The sequence below is a fragment of the Chionomys nivalis genome, chromosome 1, assembly GCF_950005125.1.
Source record: "Chionomys nivalis chromosome 1, mChiNiv1.1, whole genome shotgun sequence".
Lineage (NCBI taxonomy): Eukaryota > Metazoa > Chordata > Mammalia > Rodentia > Cricetidae > Chionomys > Chionomys nivalis.
Window position 1 is genome coordinate 19,342,378 of NC_080086.1, and position 19,877 is coordinate 19,362,254.

Here is a 19,877-nt window from a genome sequence, read left to right on the forward strand (position 1 = left end):
TCCTATCTATATTGCTTGGTAAATTAAAGACTCATGTGGTCAGAAAAACAGAGAGAGATACAGTAAAGAGAGTGGAGCGTCAAAAACAAAGAAAACTTCTAAATGATTTACAGTGTGTTAAAAATATATGCAGGTTAAAAGTTAAAGTTTTTAAAAGTAAAAATAAAAAAGGAAGAAAGAAAGTAGTTGGGTGTGGTAGTACACACCTTTAATCCCCAACACTTAGGAGACAGAGGGAGATTGACCTCTGAGACTTCAAGGTATAGTAGCACACGCCTTTAATCCCAATGCCTGGGAGGCAGAGACAGCCGGATCTCTGAGAGTTCAAGGACAGCCTGGATATTTCAAAATACCTTGACTTCAGAATTTGGATCTAAGGATATGATACTTTGGAAAAGAGTTTCTTCTTTTGTTTTCACAGAGGATGAGATGCTGTGGATTACTTCTATCACAATATGGTATGATAGACCATGCCCTCCCGAAAGGTTGCTGTGAACACCCTCAAAACATTATTTTGCTTTACAGAAGCTACTCAGTTTCAGGAGGTCCCATTTATTCAATGTTGTCCTTAATGTCTGTGATGTTTGGGATAAACGTAGGAAGTGATCTCCTGTACCCATATGTTGTAGAGTACTTCCCACTTTTTCTGCAGTCAGGTTCAGTGTGTTCAGAATGATATTGAGGTCTTTAATCCATTTGGACTTGAGTTTTGTGCATGGCGATAGATATGGATCTATTTTCATTCTTCAACACGTTGACAACCAGTTCTGCCAGCACAATTTGTTGAAGATGCTCTCTTTTTTCCATTGAATATTTTTAGCTCGTTTATCAAAAATCAGGTGTTCATATGTTTGTGGGTTAAAATCAGGGTCTTCTACACGATTCCATTGATCGACTTCTCTGTTTTTATGCCAATACCAAGCTGTTTTCAATACTGAAGCTCTGTAATAGAGTTCACTGTCACTAAGACAAAAAGGCAACCCACTGACTGGGAGAAGATCTTTACCAACCCTGCAAGAGACAAAGGTCTGATCTCCAAAATATATAAAGAACTCAAGAAACTAGACTTTAAAATGCTAATTAACCCAATTAAAAAATGGGGCACTGAACTGAACAGAGAATTCTCAACAAAAGAAATTCAAATGGCCAAAAGACGCTTAAGGTCATGCTCAACCTCCTTAGCGATAAGGGAAATGCAAATTAAAACAACTTTGAGATACCATTTTACACCTGTCAGAATGGCTAAAATCAAAAACACCAATGATAGCCTTTGCTGGAGAGGTTGTGGAGAAAGGGGCACACTCATTTATTGCTGGTGGGAATGCAAACTAGTGCAACCACTTTGGAAATCAGTGTGGCAATTTCTCAGGAAATTTGGGATCAACCTACCCCAAGATCCAGTAATACCACTCTTGGGAATATACCCAAGAGATGCCCTATCATATGACACAAGTATCTGTTCAACTATGTTCATAGCAGCATTGTTTGTAATAGCCAGAACCTGGAAAAAACCTAGATGCCCTTCAATGGAGGAATGGATGAAGAAAGTGTGGAATATATACATATTAGAGTACTACTCAGCGGTAAAAAACAATGACTTCTCAAATTTTGCATGCAAATGGATGGAAATAGAAAACACTATCCTGAGAGAGGTATCCCAGACCCAAAAAGAGGAACATGGGATGTACTCACTCATAATTGGTTTCTAGCCATAAATAAAGGACATTGAGCATATAATTTGTGATCCTAGAGAAGCTAAATAAGAAAGTGAACCCAAAGAAAATCGTATAGTCATCTGCCTGGATAAGGGAAGTAGACAAGATTGCCGGGCAAAAACTGGGAACTTGCGGGTGAGGTGGCTTGGGGCTAAGGGGAAATGGGGTGAGAAACGTGAGAAGGGGAGGATGGGAGGAGCTTGGGGGATTGGGATGGGTGGGATATAGGAAGGGTGGATACGGGAGCAGCGAAGTATATATCCTACCTAAGGGAGCCATCTTAGGGTTGGCAAGAGACTTGACTCTAGAGGGGCTCGCAGGTGTCCAGGGAGATGTCCCCAACTGGTACATTGGGCAACTAAGGAGAGGGAACCTGAAATGATTCTATCCTATACTGATGAATATCTTACATATCACCTTAGAACCTTCATCTGGCGATGGATCGAGATAGAGACAGAGACTCAATTTGGAGCAACGGTCTGAGCTCTTAAGGTCCAAATGAGAAGCAGAAGGAGGGAGAACATGAGCAAGGAAATCAGGACCACGAGGGGTGCACCCACCCACTGTGACAGTGGAACTGATTTATTGGGAGCCCACCAAGGCCAGCTCGACTGGGACTGAATAAGCATGTGTTGAAACTGGACTCTCTGAACATGGTGGACAATGAAGGCTGATGAGAAGCCAAGGACAATGGCACTAGGTTTCGATCCTAATACATGAACTGGCTTTGTGGGAGCTTAGCCTGTTTGGACGCTCACCTTCCTGGACCTAGATAGAAGTGGGAGGACCTTGGTCTTCCTGCAGGGCAGGGAATTTGTACTGCTCTTCAGTATCGAGAGGGAGGGGGAATGGAGTGGGGAGAGGAGAAGAGGAGTGGGAATAGGGAAAGGGGAGTGGGGGTAGGGGCAATATTTAGGGGGAGGGGGAGGGAAATGGGAAATGGGGACAGGTGGAAATTTTAATTAAATAATAATAATAATAATAATAATAATAATAATAATAATAATATTACTTTGCTCAACTGCCGACTGAGATGAACCTAGCAGACAGGTTATCCTGTAAAAGATCTAAATAACAGTACCCCCATTCAGCAGGAAGTAGTTTGGAGAGAAATAACTGCGTCCATATTCCCAAATACTGTTTATAAATGTTCTTTTACATTTAAAGGGGTATATGATATAGGTATGAATAATTTGCATTAGTATAGATTTTGCTTTATTGATAGAGATTTAAGGTCAAATTTGTTATATGTATTTCTGATCTTGATTAAGGTATTGTGATTGTGTAGTTCACTTAAAAATGTAATGTATATTGGTTGTTAATGGATAATCATTAATAATAATCAAGTTTGTAGTCATGTTAGTTAAGATTTTCTAGATGTGCATGGATATATTTCAGATAGGCATTCATCATATCTTTCAAAGATTATAGAATATGGCATTTTAAATGTCTTAATAACTTAGGACTTTTCATGACAATGAGACACTCTGCTCCTGGCAGCACCAATCTACTTCAAGAGGAAGATGGGCATCGAAGAGGATCCTTATGGAGTTTGATAGCCATTTGGACAAGAAACTGTTCTTGCCTGGACTATTGCATAAACTGGACACAGAGAACCCGCAGAGAGAGGACTGTTGAACTTGCCTAAAGGTGAGATGATCTTTCGGGGTTCCTGATTCATGAAAGAGTCTGCAAGACATTCTGCAGGACACAGCAGATAGTGACTGAACTGCCTTTGAAATTTCCTGCTTCATGGAAATGTCTTCTGGAAACTATGGACCTGTATACTGAAGATGGATGCCCCAACAGTGCAGAGGAACTTTGGGTGACTGTCCAGGCAGCGAGATATCTCTGTGGTTTCTAGAGTTTTGTAAGTTGCTTACATCTCATTTACTTAGGTAATATTATATCCTTCTGGAGTCTTTGATGGAGTTAAAGAATATATAGATAGTGATAGATTTCCTTAGTCATGAAAAAGGATAAAATAGATGTAAATATTGTAATTTTTACTTGATAACTGTTTTGTTATATGTAATTTTGCTATGTTAAAGTTAAAGCCTTTTCTTTTTTGTTTAAACAGAAAAAGGGGAAATGATGGAGGAAGGTCATTGGTTAAAAATAAAGAAACTGCTTGGCCCTCATAGGTTAGAACATAGGGGGTAGAGTAAACAGAACAGAATGCTGGGAGGAAGAGGAAGTGAGCTCAGATGCCATGCTCCCCTTTCCCAGGCAGACGCGATGCCGCTCCTCTCCAGAGCAGACGCAATGAAGCTCCGACCCAGAATGGACGTAGGCTAGAATCTTCCCGGTAAGTGCATCTTAGGGTGCTACACACATAAATTAGAAATGGTCTCGTCCAGGTGCGAGAATTAGCCTGTAAGGACTAGAGTTAATGGGCCAAGCAGTGTTTAAATGAATACAGTTTGTGTGTTGTTATTTCGGGGCATAAGCTAGCTAGGCGACCAGGAGCTGGGCTGGCAGGAATACAGCCAGCAGCTCCTAATTAGAAAAAGTCTTCCTGAGTGAGATAACCCAGACTGGGAAAAGACAAATATGGTATATATTCAATCATAAGAAGAGATTAATTGTAAAATCAAGGATAACTGACCCTGAGAAACTAGGTAATAAAGAGTCTTCTAAAGGGCATGCCCAAATCTCCCTGAGAAGGGAAAATAGAAAAGGTATCATGAATCAAATGCAGACAAGTGAGTATGTGAACATAAAAATTTAGGTTCTGGGGCATAAAGGGTTCAAGTACTAAAAAAGACTACTGGAAAGTGGGGCCATCATGGTTAGGCAAAAACCTGATGCAAGAGAAACTCCCAGGAATCTACAAAGATGACCTGAGCTAAGGTTCTTAGGAATAAGGGATAATTTGCCTGCAATGGACATCTCCTGTGAGCAGACCAGGCTTCAAGGGGAGGGAGTAGGAAATCAACCCAGTCCCATAACCTTTGGCCTATATTCTGCACCGTGTCTTGGCTGTTCTGGGTTAAGGTGGCCTAGAGATTGGGGTTTCTATTGTTGTAATGAAACACGATGACCACAAAGAAAGTTGAAAGGACAATGTTTATTCGACTTACACTTCAGCATTGCTGTTCATCATCAAAGGAAGTCAGGACAAAACTGAAACCTGGCAAAGAACCAGAAGGCAGAAGCTGATGCACAGGCCATGAAGAGGTGCTGCTTACTGGAAGTTTCCCAAGACTTGTTCAGCCTACTTTTTATAGAACACAGGATCATCAGTGCAGAGGTCATACCACCTCTAAAAGACTGAGCCCTCTCTATTTGTCACTAATTAAGAGAAGTCTCTATAGGCTTGTCTACATCCAGATCTTTTTGAGGTACATTCTCTCATGAGGTTCTCTCCTCTCAGATGAGTCTAGCTTGTGTCAAAATGACATAAAACTAACCTGCATAATTGTTTGGAGAGATATGTACATGTTTATAAACTCATATTTCCAATGACTTACAGTGGTGACGTTTAATTACACTCCAAGCTCAAATTTGATATTTTTAATGTCAGGGTCAAAAAATGAAGGCATCATAAGTCTATAACCATTTTAGACATAAAGGACATTACAAGTGAAGACACAAATGATAGTGAATGTGAAGAAATATTAATACTGATATAACCGAGAAAATTGAGAGTTTTTAATATGGAGTATGAAATGGATCATGTGACTAGTTCAATACTAAATTTCTTGAGTTTTATCATTTTAGTATGATGTTATAATTGAGATATTTTAGAAAGAAAATATTTATGGACAGTTTAGTATTATTATTACCACCATCATTATTATTATGCTTCATGAGACAGAGTTTTTCTGTAGCCCATGATGGCCTGAAGCATACGATGTAGCCCAGACTGCATTCAAACTCAAGTACTAATAAAATTATAAGTTTGTGCCATGACATCCATCTGGACTCAAAGAGTATTACTGTATCTAGGAGATTTCAACTCATCAACAAATGATCAGACAGAAGGAGAAAGAGAGAGAGGAAAGAGAAGAGGAGAAGAAAGAGAGAGAGAGAGAGAGAGAGAGAGAGAGAGAGAGAGAGAGAGAGAGCTAATTTACAAACACTAAGCAACCAACTGAGAAATAGAACCCTGAAACAGCATCCTAGTTCTTAATTGTGATATCAGAGCAGTGGAATATTAAAATGGTTTATCATAGTGATAATGAGTTACTTGTGCTATTTATCCCGGTTCTGCATTTGTTTCTTTGTGACATTCAGGAAACAAAGGAGTGATTCCTTAGGGCTTGAAACAAAGGGCATTTGTTCTCCAGATGAAAGTTCTGTGTTTTAGTAAGAAGGAACGTGAATTGTGCTGTGTAGTTAGATTTAAGCAGAACATTCCTTTCTTTTCCAGCTCAATGCCATATTTGCTTGGCTGACTGAGTCCTGTGGTTAAAACATTCAGTCATTAAGCAGTCACAAATCATCACAGGATATCAGCAAAGATGATAAAATGTTCCACTTTTTACTTTCCCTTCATACTGTATACTGAACCAGGAAATCAATCCATTCTCTTTTCACAGATGCAGGGGTGATTTGTAGCACAGTCACCTTCCTGTATTCCTCGAAAACTGAGCCATGCACAGCTTCCATTTTCTTTTAATAATTTTAATTTCATCAAATCACTATAATGCAAAACATATAATGGACAGTTAATAAAATATGAATCCTTTATTGTTGTATTCAATGATATTAAAAACAATGTTTATTGACTAAAATATACAGAATATGGACTTAATTGCAAGTATTTTGCTAAAAGTTCTTTCGTTTTCTCTAAACTCATTTAGAAATGTAATGGTCCAGTGACATGGCTCAGTGCATGGACCATTGCTGCTAAATCTGACAGCCTGATTTCAAACCTGAGATACAACATAGAAGAAAAAGAAAAGTGAATCCTTCAATTGCCTTTTAATACTAATGTGTTGTGGCTTTGGCACACAGTTGTATACATTCATATAAAGAAATAAATATAAAAAAACAAGACTGGTGTCTTGATTACAATTCAACTCCTTATATATTCCACTCTGTTAATTTTTATCTTCAAGTAAATATAATTTTAGCTATCACCAAAAGATAATTTCACAGTAAAACTGATTTCCTATTATTCTTTTTGAAATAAAGACATTTTAAAAATAAAAAATAAAGTAAATGTGGAACACAGCACAAGGTCCCGTGATTTTGGCAACCTAGTGAGCTTTCACAAGGTTAGGCTGATGAGAACCTCTGCAAAAGAAGGTAAAACAGTGAATAAAATTTATACTGTATAGGCTGAGATGTCAAAGGGATAAACCTTCAACAAAAGTTCACCATTTTTTGAGCCCTTGATTCAAGTTGTTAAAAATAAAGTATTTAGATTTACCACAGGAACATCAAAAGACATAAATTATGCTAATTGGTATTGGGGCATAGACAGAACGGGTAAGATAAAGTGGAAATGAACACACACATTAGTTAATCACGAGGTATGATTATGGGTAAAATCAATTAAGCATGTGTATTGAATGTTGACAAAGAGGAAAAGACCCAGGAGACAGTAACTATTCATAAGATACACATGGATACACTTAAATCCTGACAGACCACGGGAAGTAATTCTAGAAACAAAAGAACAGAGTTATGTATGACTTCTTAGTAGCAGCATTTTCTCCAGTGGGCTTTGTTTGCAGGAGGCAAGTGTGTCTCATTTTAGAAAGGTTTTCTGACAAAGCTTTACCTGCAAAAACATGCAGCCCTTTTTATTGTCTGCTGGCAATTGCTTGTGCCTCCTCCCTTCTTCTTATCAATGTCCTCTGTGACTGGGAATCCTGCCTAGCTGTTGGCCACTCTTTTTTTTTTTTTTTTTTTTTTTGAACCAGTAATAGCCACACATCTTCACAGTGTACAAAAAGGACCCTTTCCTTATAGTGGGTTGCCTTATCCAGCTTCAATTGGAAACAAGATGCCTACATGGGAGGAGGACTGCCCTTTTTAGAAGAGAAAGGAGGGGGAGTAGATTAGAGCATGGAAGAAAAAGAGAGGTGAAAGAGGGACTGAAAAAAGATGAGGGAGGGAGGGAAGACTGTAACGATGTAACTAGACTGGAAGAAAATAGTTAATTAATTAAAATTATTTTATTTATTTATTTTTGCTTTTTAAAGACAGGTTTCTCTGTGCAACAGCTCTGACTACTAATTTGTGGACAAGTTTGATCTTAAACTCACAGAGAAATGCTTGTGTCTGCCACCATGTGCTGATATTAAAGGTATGCACCACCACCACGTGGCAAAAAAATTTTAAAAATAGAAGAATAGGCAACCCTCTAAAATAAAACAGTATTTTTTTTTTTTTGGCTCTTTGGATAGTCACATTGTAGGAATTGGATAATAAACACTGTGTTTTTAAAATACATACACATACATATAGATATATACACATACACATATACATGTTTTCCAATGTTATTGGAGGACAAACACTGAATTCGTTTGAGAGAAATTTCAATATTAGTATTTCTAAAACCATCAATAAGCATGAGGAATTGATATATGTGAAATGCAAATAGAGGGATGAATTCTGAGGATTAAAAGATCAAATGACAATATCACTTGGGGATAAAAAAGAGGCAAGGATAAAAGGTGTTTTAACTGAAGCTAAGGGTCTATAAAAGGACTAACAGACCACCATTAGTTAATAAACTTGTTTTTGGACAACACAATGCAGGATCTTTTATACTTAGGTAGTTTGGGTTTTTTGTTTTTTGTTTTTATTTTTGCAGAACAAAGGAAAGAACTTGATTTTAGATGGGCAGGGAGGTGAGAAGAATGTGGGATGTGTTAGGGGTTGGGAAAGGTGATCAAAATATAGTCAATTGAAAATGTAATTGAATATTAAAATATGACTGAAAAATGAATAAGAAAAAATAATTATTAAGAGAAAATCAAAGTATAAATCAGGAGACACACCTAGGGGAATTACTGGTCAGAGAGACCACAGAGGTCAGCAAAACAACAAGGCATTTTGCCATTGTGCTTGGTTAACCCCTAGCAACATGATAAGATCTGTAAGCTGAAGACAGCACACAATTTGTTTTCAGGACATAGAGAAATCAATTTCAAATCAATCAGGAAACAACTTTACCTGGGCTAGTTTTCAAAGGATGACAAGGTGCTGCTGGAAGAGAAAAGATATTAACGGTCTTACCCAGCACTGAACCCAGCATGCTACAATACTGGCCTGCTAGGCAAGATGTGCCCAGTGGGACCATTATTATGGGACTGCTTTCTTATTGGAGTTGAGATTTTTAATACATGAGGGATAATGTTTGGTATTGTAATTCAAATCAAAAACCCATTTTTGTGGAGGTCAAGGGCCCTAAGGTGGAACCTGCTACAATTATTTTGTTAAGTGGGCATGTAGCTGTTTTCTACCTTGGTCAGAGAAGCTTCTTTTGCAGTAGGCAGTAATCTGCACAGAGCAAGGGAAGCAGTCAAAGTTCAGAAGAGAAGAAAAATGTGTTTAGAGTTACAGGGACATCAACTTCTTCCCCCTCAAAACCACCCCAAGTCTCTGGGAACAGCAGGACAGAGGAAGTGGAAAAAATATGAGAGCCAGTTGATGCTCTGTGCAATCCTGCCATCTGGACATGACAAGGCTTTCCCACTCACAAGTTCACAGCAGCTGTGGTTACCTATGTGAGACTTGAACAAGATCAAACTGGCCAAAATTCCAGCATAGATGGGGAGGGATTCTGTATCTTTTAATGAGTGACTATTGTTAGGTGATAGCGGCTGTAAATGGCAGATACATTTCTTATAAAGGTTTTGGCCAGGTATCCTTGCTCCAGTGAATGTCCATTATACATGTACCAGGGAAAAATTTGGGGTATAGTAAGAGGAAGCTTGAGAGGGCAAATAGGGGATAGATAGGTTAATATTTCATTATGTATATATATGAGATTTTTAATAAATATTATTTATAAAGAAAATCAATAAACAGCTTTCTGCCATGTCAGAATTGAGCAAGCTCAGAGCTTATAGACTAAAGCACCTTGAAATGTAAAGTAGATATGTATACATATAAACATATATGTATATATTTCTATATTTATAAATTAAAATTATATAAAATTACTACAGAAACAAGTCATGAATGTTTAAGATACTCACACTCATTGTATCATCCATGAAGATCAAATCACTTCACATTATCTTAAACTTTGGGTCTTTTTTGTTGTGCCCTGTGCATCTTACAACACACAATCCTGAGCTGTGTTCAGTATTACATCACTGGCCATCAGCTCCCACACATTTCTATTTCCTGTCTATCACTTGTTCAGATACTGCCTTCTGCTTCTTTTCCCTACCCCTGAGGTTCATAGAAAATGAGAAAAGTATAATGAGAGAAAAGCCTTTGCACACAATCCTACCTACTCAGGCACCAGTGTTAGAATTTAAGGGTTCAGGAAACTTACAATTTAGATGTGCCATTGTCAATCCATTCCCATTTGCTTTTGCTTATTTCATAAGATAATCCAATCCAGAAACTGTTTGTAGTAAACTGGTACTTTAGAAACTTCTGTAAGGAAAATAAAAATTTATCTTACGATAAAATTTTTCTGTTTGATGAGAAAAGAACAGCTATAATAGGTTCTTGATATTTTCATGTCATCTCTTTTCTGTCCTGTCCTCCAGCCCTTCAGTTCCTCCAAGTTGATTTTTAAAGTGATTTCTCATGTTATGTCAGAACGAGAGTTGCATAAGTTATTTAAAATGAAGCATCAAGTGTCTAGAGATACTACTTTCATGAAAAGATTTACATCTGTGATTCTCAGAGAAAGGCTCAGTGTGTAGCCAAGACTGCCCTTGAACTCACATTCTCCCTGATTCAATCACTAAATGCACATTGTATATCCAGCTCCTTAAGTAAGTTTGATGCTTCATGAAATTATACAATTTCATATTTCAGAAGACTATGGAGGCATGTGAGAAGCATTCATCTTTTATTTATTAAAGATTTCTGCCTCCTCCCCACCACCGCTCTCATTTTCCTCCCTCTCCCTTAATAAAGTCCCCCTCCATCATCACCCCGAAGAGCAGTCAGGGGTCCCTACCCTGTGGGAAGTCCAAGGACAAGAAATGTTCATCTTAAGTGAACTCAGTCTTCAAACCAAATTCACTAAGATGAAAAATACCATGAAAAGCTGTGCATTATCCTCTATGTTCTAATGAGAAAGCCATGCTATTTTTCAGATCTAAAAGTGACAGAACTTGAGGAAGTGGGAGGTTGTGGAAGAAATTTATGTGTCTTGAATGTGACATAGTTGGCCGTGATGGCTAATAAAACTATTGACTATATTTTAGGGTATGATTTTAAATTTATCTATGTTTACGGTATCAAATGGAAAATTATATTATTATGTCTCATAAAATTTATTTTATGCTGTAATTATTCAGCATGTATTACTTTGGTGGAGTATTATTCATCAAGTTCTAAATGAAAAGGATTTCCAGCTGACCATTCAATCATTTCTTTAGAAAAAGACCTTTTATATATTTGAAGAGATTTCTTTCTTTGTTTGATTTTTGATTTTTTCTTTTTCGATTTTTGAGACAGGTTTTCACTCTAGCTTTGAGTCCTGTTCTGGAGCTAGCTCTTGTAAATCAGGTTGGTTTTGAACTCACAGAGATCTCTCTGCCTCTGCCTCCTGAGTTCTGGGATCTAAAGAATGAGCCACCACTGCCTGCCTTTGAAAAAATTTTTATACTGAAAATGTAAACATCTAATGTCAGTATATTGGCCACTTGTTTTCCCTTCATACTAATTTCTAAAGAGAGATAACATTTTGTGAAACATTAGAATATCATGAGGTAAGTATTATGGACAGATTCAGTGAAAATCAGCATGGTTCTAACCAGAAAAATTATTTCATTCCATGGTCTCATATAATGTACACTTTGCAGGTTGGCCCATTGGTCAGTTACATTCCCCACTGCCATTCAATTACTCATCTCAGGCAGTCTCACTTCTGGGTTCCAAAGAACAAACCCAAGACATTTGCCTTTCTGTGTGTAGCTGGCCCTCTATGGAGATACATAAATGTCAGTCACAGAACGTGCTGTAATAAAGTAATAAAATAATAACATCATAAGGGAAAACATGCTTCTCTGAGTGACTCCTGCAGATTCATGAGAAACAGGGGAGTTTGCAAAGAGGGCTGTCTCTTAAGTAGAGCCTCCCCATCACAGACCCCGTGTCCTGACAACTAATCTAGAATCAGGAGGGGTATCCTGAGAGACCCTTAATAAAGTATTTGCTCTTATTAAAGGCAACTATATCTAATCCTTGAAGGTCTCTATTTCAATAAGCCTGCCTGAGGTTAATATTTCTTTATCCAAGATTTAGAAACAGAGTCTAAGAGAATAAATGGACATGTTAAGAGTCTACAGTACCAGTTCATCATCATCATCTATCTTCAAAAGGGATAAGCTGCAGTCCTGGCAGGTCTGCTTACAGTCCTTCCAGGGTTTATTGTCCATGATGAAATAATAACATTTTATTCCACAGCAGAACAAGCGTGCTTCAGCACATTTGCCTACAACAGAGAAAGAATTGTGAAAATCTTAATTTCAGGTGTTCTATTATTAGAATATTGTATTTATTACACATTTATAACTGAGTAACATCTCATAGCTCTCAGGAATTGAGATTCTAGAATGCTGAGTGACCCCTTTACACCTGTGCTCTATGCAGCACCATTTATAATAGAAATGTGAATATGATTTAAGTGTTCATTACGGATGAATCAATAGAAAAAATGTATCATGTATACACAAAGGAATACTATCTACCCTTGATAGGGAAGTAAATCCAGCGGGGCATGGCTTATGCCCATAAATCCATCTCTATTTAGGCTGAGGCAGGAAGTTCACCTCCAGTTTGAGGTCAGCCTTGGTTAAACAGTGAATTCCAGGCCAGCCTTGCCTATACAGTATATTCCAAGTGAGCTTTGGTTATACAATGAAACCATACCTAACACCTAGCACCTAAAAACACCTATAAGTCTATCAGGTAACTCCTGACTGCTGATCACTTAGTGTCAGTGGCCCACATCTATTATGCATGTACAGCTGTGCTGTGGTCTATGTTAGATGCTTTTACCTTAATAGAAATAAGAGACATATAAGGAAGCTTTTGATGGCGATTTTATGTTCTCATGCCTTCAGTAGTACACTCACAGCCTCAAAGTGTCAAATTTGAATACATTAAAACGTGTGGTTTCTTAGCTACATTTATTTGTTTACTCTGTTCGTGAGGATACCGCCTCTCTATTAATAAACATTTATGTCCAACCCTTATTTTTCTGTGCCGAGTTAACATCACTGTGTAGTTCAGGCTCCCTTGGAATTTACTAGACTCCAAGACTGTCCTCAAATTTGCAATTGTCCTTCCTCTGTGTTCTAATCACAAGCATTGGAGAATTGTGCTACCACTTAGAGTTGATAGTTATTTTATTCTAATACAATAAGGCAAAACATTTTTGATGAGTTTGGAATGCCTCAAGGATTATTTTTGAAGCTTTATTTACTTATTTATTTATATTTTAAATTTACCAGTTTTAAAGATATTATTAGTCTTTAACTAGTAAAGATTGTCAATTCCTGCTATCAAATAAGTGAGATCATATGCAAGAGTTCTTGGTGAACTAAAAAGTCTGAAAAATACTTCATAATTAATGGTAAACTGTATCAATTATAGTTAACCAGTCATGATGCAAGGGAAGATTTCTTGTAACATTAGATATTTTTATCTTTGTGTCACTGATAGACATACAGCAGTATGAGCACCATGGTGAAGCTCTCATGTGTACTGTACGGAGGACACTCTGGTCACAAAGAAACCAACTTTCTGATACCAAAGCAGAAGGAAAACAAACATACAAACAATTATTTTTATTACTGTGTCCACATAAATGTTCTAAGTCCATATCAGCCTAGGAATTTGGAAAACACTCTCTTATTTGGAACTCCCACATTCTGTTAACAACTGAAGGGGGACCTAGATTTGCTCACAGATGAAAACAACTTGAATTCTCAGCTGTGCTGGTTTGAGCTGCCTTTCCTGGGAGCAGTAGGAGACAGAACAGTCACTGAGTTCTAGAAACTGTAAGATGTTCCTAATTCAAAAAGGCATTTCTGGGATTCTGCCCCTACAGGATATACGGAACCCAAACCATTACCCAACAGATTACCAGGACTGTAACCTGATAACTTGACTTCAAGTCTTTTGGAGAAGAATCAACACAGAACAATGCAATTCCTTATTCAAGATCTCCTCCTTACCTGTGTACTTTCCATAATCTAAAAAAGCCTTAGTTTTCAAACAGCATCTGTTCTGTTCCTCCTGATTTTTGTAGCCTTCATACTCTGATGACTTTTTTGTCAATATTTTATCTGAGGTGCCGGTATTTTGTCCAGTGCTTTGATCAAGGTTGTTTTGACATTTCATTAGGTCATATTTATCTTGAAAAACTACATTTAAAAGGATACAACTCAAAATGGTTATTAATACTAAATATTTACATTTAAGATATAAGAAAAAGCCTTATGTTGTTAACATATACCATTACTTCAATTACTATTTTGAGATTATAAAAAATAACATCTCAATTGACTCACTCAGAGTTGTTATGGGGTCTGTTTTAAATGCTCTTTCCTTAAGACAACAAGTAAGAGACTCACAAGGAAGCTTTTGAAAGTGATGAACTTTTCTGGTGACTGGAGAGATGCCTTCAAGGGTACACCCATATCCCCAAGCATGTCAAGTTAAATACATTAAAATGCTTGAAGTTTGAATAGCAATAACAATTCAATATGATTGTTTTGTGAAGTGTTGGAGTTGGCCTTGCTCTATCAACAAACTTTGTCTCTGATCTTTCTTCTGTGGAGTTTTATCACTGTGTAGCTCAGGCTTTCTTGGAATTTGCTGGACTGCCCAGACTGTCTTCAAATATAAAATCCTCCTGCCTTGGCCGTCTAATCAAAAGCATTACAGAATGGTGCTATAATTGGAAGTGATAGTTATTTTATTCTAAAATCATAACATAAAACATATTTTATTAGTTTGGAATGTTTCAAAGATTTTTTGGTGCTTTTTTCACATATTTTAATGCATAAGGTTAAAAATACTATTTGTCCTTGTACAATGAGAATCTGCACTCCTATTGTGAGTAGAGACCATATGCAAAAGCTCTTGGTAAACATTAAAACCTGAATGAATGTTAATAATAATTGATAAGCAGTTAATTAACGTAAACCAGTCATAATGCAAGGTAAGGAAGGTTTCTCACAGCACATAACATTTTAATTCTTTTCCTATTACTAGTGGGATCCCTAGCAGAAGTGCATGAGTGTTGGCACCATTGTATAGTTCCTCCATGCTTGCAGGAAGTACGACTTGGTCACAAACTGGCAACATATTTCATACCAGCTATTGAGGAAACACACACACACACACTTCTATTTATTACTGTAATAATTTAAATACCTTATTCTATTTCATACTAAATTTCTGGTAAATATACTCTTACTGGAAAATTCCATGTTCTTCAAGAACAAAGTTGGAGACTTGGATTTGCTCATAAACTAAAGCATTCATTTTCAGGGGTGCTAACTTGTCTATCTTCTGGAAGCAGTAGAAGAAAGAATAGCCACGGGGTTCTAGAACCTCTAAGATTGTCCTAATTCAAACAGTAATTTCCAGGATTTCAGGCCCCTACATGAAATAAGGAAGCCCAACTATTAAGCCGCAGATCACCAGCCTCATAAGTTGCTATCTGAACTTCAAAGCTTCTGGAGAAGAAACCATACAGAATAATGCAGTTCCTTATTCAAGATCCCCTCATTACCTGTGTGCCCTATGTAAGTCAAATAACAAAAAACAAACAAACGAACAAAGCTCATCTTCCCTACAGCATTTGTTTCATTCTCTGTTGAGGGACTCCAGTTCCTTTTGATGTTTGAGGTCACCACACTTTCTAGGTTTATTTCTCAGCATTTTTCCATTAAGTATCTGTCCTTTTCCATGGTTTGATACATTAGGTTGAGGCTGTTAAGAGTTTTTCGCAGTTCATGTTTTTCTTTTATACTGAAGAACTAAACTTAGTAGTAGGTATAATTTAAAAAAATGCTTATAATGAGTAAATATTGAAATTTAAGGTTAGAGAAAATCTTCAAGTTGACAGGAAATACATATCATTACTTTAATTGCTATTTTGACACATAAAAAACAACTCTTCATTTAACTCACTATAAGAATGGAAACATGAACTTATCACAATTGGCAGCTTCAGTGTAAAGTAGATGAAATAGCTAAAAAATATTATGATGCAAGCACCTTATGTTCTGATTACTTCAATTTTGTAGTAAAAAACTTACAAATAAATATTTAAGTAAAATAGTCATAGAAACAATACAGTTTGGGAATTTGAACTAAGAAACATGAAGTAACACCACAGTTATCATTAGAACAGATGGAGTACCCACAGGAGAAGAGACAATCATATGCAGATTTGCAGCTTTGTTGTTGCTTAGCCCATCAGTGGTTTTCTCTATGGATGTGAGGACATCAAACAAAAGGTAAAGGTGAAGTTCTAGAACTTTTAATTTCTGAGTACAGATTCCATCTTTTCACTTAATCATGTCCTTGATATAAAATTTTGAAAGAAATCCATAAAACAATGTAATTTATTTTGGACTGCTACTTTTTACAGGCTGTCTATGTAAGATTCATTATCACTGAAGCAGAAATCAGAACATCAGCAATACATATGTTATCACAGGGAATATTATTCTCAGTAAGACAAGCAGCCCCAGAGTCATTGTAATGTCCAAGGGTTCAGGATTCCAGGGGAAAAAATAACTTTCAAATTCTGGGCCACCTGGAATGTCACTTGATGACAGACAAAATAATGGACAATGTATGACCTCTGTGGCATAATTAGTGTCTGTTGGCATTATCAAGGAAAATGATGTATGCAAATTACTCACTGTATGTTAGCCACACTGCAATTGCCGTCATCAGAAGTAAGCAAAGGATCCCAAGAGCCACTGCAATGAGATGTAAGGAAATTGTAAGAGATATAACTCTAAAAACATCAAAATTGGTAAGAGAATTATCCCCAGGACAATCCCATGGTTCACTACTAGCCATAACCTGGAGCTTCATATGACAAAGAGATGATAAACTCTAATGTTTTAATCAAAATTCCAGAATACAAACTAACTCCTACACCTAATGTTCAGGAACAGCTCAGAAGAGAGGACTAAACATTGTTAAATACAGAGACTCAAGATAAGTTAGCTGCATTCAGCTATCTCAAAAATAGCATAACCTAAGCAAGACTAGCTCAACTACAACACCAGAGAACATGCCAATAAGGACAGGGGAAATCTCAACATGATCCCAGGCAATTGATTACACGTGATAGAGAAAATAAATCTCTTCTAGGAATGAGCCCATAAGTGGATATCTCTTTCCCTGTCTATCATTTATGTTTTTCTCAGAAAATAAAATATTTATCCTTGTGACTTAAGGTCTTGGGTTCTAGGGTCCTGCATCTTATTATCACCACACTAACATAGCAGAAGTTTTCAGTTTAGACACTGAATGGGACAATATTTGAAGGACAAGGGATGAGAGTAATGACTTTCGACTTCTCTTCTGACCTGACTGTTGATTGGCATTGCAATATCTTGTTCAGAAAGAGATATGCTCTTAACACATACTTTTCTTTTCTTTTCTTTTTGTATTTATTTGTTTGTTTTGTTTTGTTTTGTTTTTTCAAGACTGGGTTTCTCTATAGCTTTGGAGCCTGTCCTGGAACAAGCTCTGGTAGACCAGACTGGCTTCAAATTCACAGAAATCTGTCTGTCTCTGCCTCCTGAGGTCTGGGACTAAAGGTGTGCACCACCACTGCCCAGCTATACTTTTCATTTCTTTAAGGTTTTATTTCTTTAGAAAGTTTGGTGTTTCTTCAGAATGTAGTTCATTTCTGAAGGCCTTATATTTTAAATCATAACTTGATAAAATTAATTAAAAGCTGATGGTTTCTCAAATTTATAAAAATGTATTCAATTCAGGCTAGTTGGCTCACAATAGTAATCCCATCATTTGGGAGCCTGAGCTGGGATAATCACGGATTCTGGGCCACTTTTTACCACATAGCACAGTTAATATAGGTCCTGGCTACTTGAGATCCTCACTTAAAAAAAAAAAAATAACACAAGACTAATAAATTATTGATTTTTTCAGTCTCAAATTTTACTTTTTAAATAAACGCTTCTAAGTCTTCACTTCTTCGAGCAGTGATCACCTATTATCAGTTGATAATCATCAGTTTGCAATGTCTGTTTTGTACAGTGCCTAGGAGGAGAGCACTCACCTTTCTGGCAAACCTCTCTAGAACCGTGAGTCTCATCCTGACTGGCTGGACTCTGTGACTCTGAAGAGGACTCAAAAACTCTTGAGTTTGAATATATCACGTGTTGATTCCTCATTTTGGGCAGAAGCAAGAAGGCTTAAATTAAAATATTGTCTTGGGATGATGTCTAGCTAAATAAAAAATTAAAATGTCCAAGTTTAAAACATTCCAGAATTTTAGGGTGGAAGATTATTAACTCCTTTAAAGATCTGAATGCTGTAAAGAGTGTGGAAGGTGGCTGACTTCCAAAACAAATGACAATTAATAAACAAATTATTAAATCATAAGTACTTATAATTTATCTTGTCTCTTCCATTAAACAGTATTTGAAGGGGCAGTAAATAAACAGCTAATATTAAAAATTTGGTGATCTCAATTCATTTCAAGTATACCTAACACATTTTCATTGATGAAATTTTCTAAACTCAATTACAATTTCTTTTTTTTTTTTTTTTTTGGTTTTTCGAGACAGGGTTTCTCTGTGGTTTTGGAGCCTGTCCTGGAACTAGCTCTTGTAGACCAGTCTGGTCTCGAACTCACAGAGATCCACCTGCCTCTGCCTCCCAAGGGCTGGGATTAAAGGCGTGCGCCACCACCGCCCGGCTCAATTACAATTTCATGAATTCCCTAAAAATAAAATGTCTTCCTATTATAAAATTCTACAAAGTGCAGAAGAAAGTATATAAACCACTTGAACTAATCACCAACTAATTAATTCTACTGATCACTCTATATCACACACACAACAAAAATAAGCACAATAAAAGAAATTCTTCTCTTGAAGCTAAATTCCAACTTTCACAGGCAGACCTAATACAGTCCTAATATGATCAACTGTCTTTCCTATCTCTGTTACTGTCATGCCGGCCATTTGTAACTGAATGGTATTTCTATAGAATAAGTATGATCCTGTATAGAAGTGTCTGAAGGAATCAAAATTGCTGTTACCTATAGCCCATCCAGGTGGTGATGAAGGTGGAGGAAACTGGGAATGTAGAACAAGTTGTCCTTTCCTGTTCTGGTTTCCCTCAGAAGCTCCAAATGAAACACAGAAGAGAGTCCCTTCTGCAAGATACTCCAACGCTTAAAGTTCTGCCCCTCCCCTTGACCAAAGTGAAAAGAGGAAATTGTATGTTGAAAGCTGATACTGAAAGATCGGAATCATGAACTATGCATTCCTGTACTTGAAATTTGGATCACATTTTTACCAGTATTTCATGATTGAAAGGATAAAGGAAGATACATTTTGAGAAAACACTGTCAATATTTTCAGTTAAAATATAATGTGATTAAAAGAAGCCATTGTTTAGAAGAAATGACTTAAACAGCTCTATATGAATATAAGGGTATATAGAATAAATGGGATGACTACGTTCTTCAGTTCCAAATTTTAATAATTTTCAGGAATTTTATCTTAGATTTATATTTATTAATATTTCAGAGGAAATGTCACAGTTTATTTTTTTAATTTTGTCTATTGAAGTCAATGTATATTAGGAATGCCATAATACAGTCACATTCCCATTATGATTTTCTTGGTGTTTACTGATCTACCCTTTAATCCACACATGTTTACAATGAAAGTTGATGTCTTTCTACATTAGGTGGTTTCATTGCAGTCATTTCTATGAGGCTGGGCTATTAAACCCAAGCTCTTTCACGTCCTCCACACGAAATGAACTGTG

At 36.8% G+C, this 19,877-nt stretch overlaps 1 protein-coding gene across 1 annotated transcript; it reads right to left on the reverse strand.

Annotated features, from left to right (window-relative positions):
- Positions 1 to 9,115: 9,115 nt before the first annotated feature.
- Positions 9,116 to 18,268, reverse strand: LOC130885274 (killer cell lectin-like receptor 4). Its single transcript, XM_057786734.1, has 5 exons — positions 18,154 to 18,268; positions 16,760 to 16,819; positions 12,164 to 12,306; positions 10,186 to 10,289; positions 9,116 to 9,179 (listed from the first exon to the last, which is right to left on the reverse strand). The coding sequence occupies exons 1-5, from the start codon at positions 18,266 to 18,268 to the stop codon at positions 9,116 to 9,118; spliced, it is 486 nt and encodes a 161-aa protein (XP_057642717.1).
- Between the last annotated feature and the right edge of the window lie 1,609 nt (positions 18,269 to 19,877).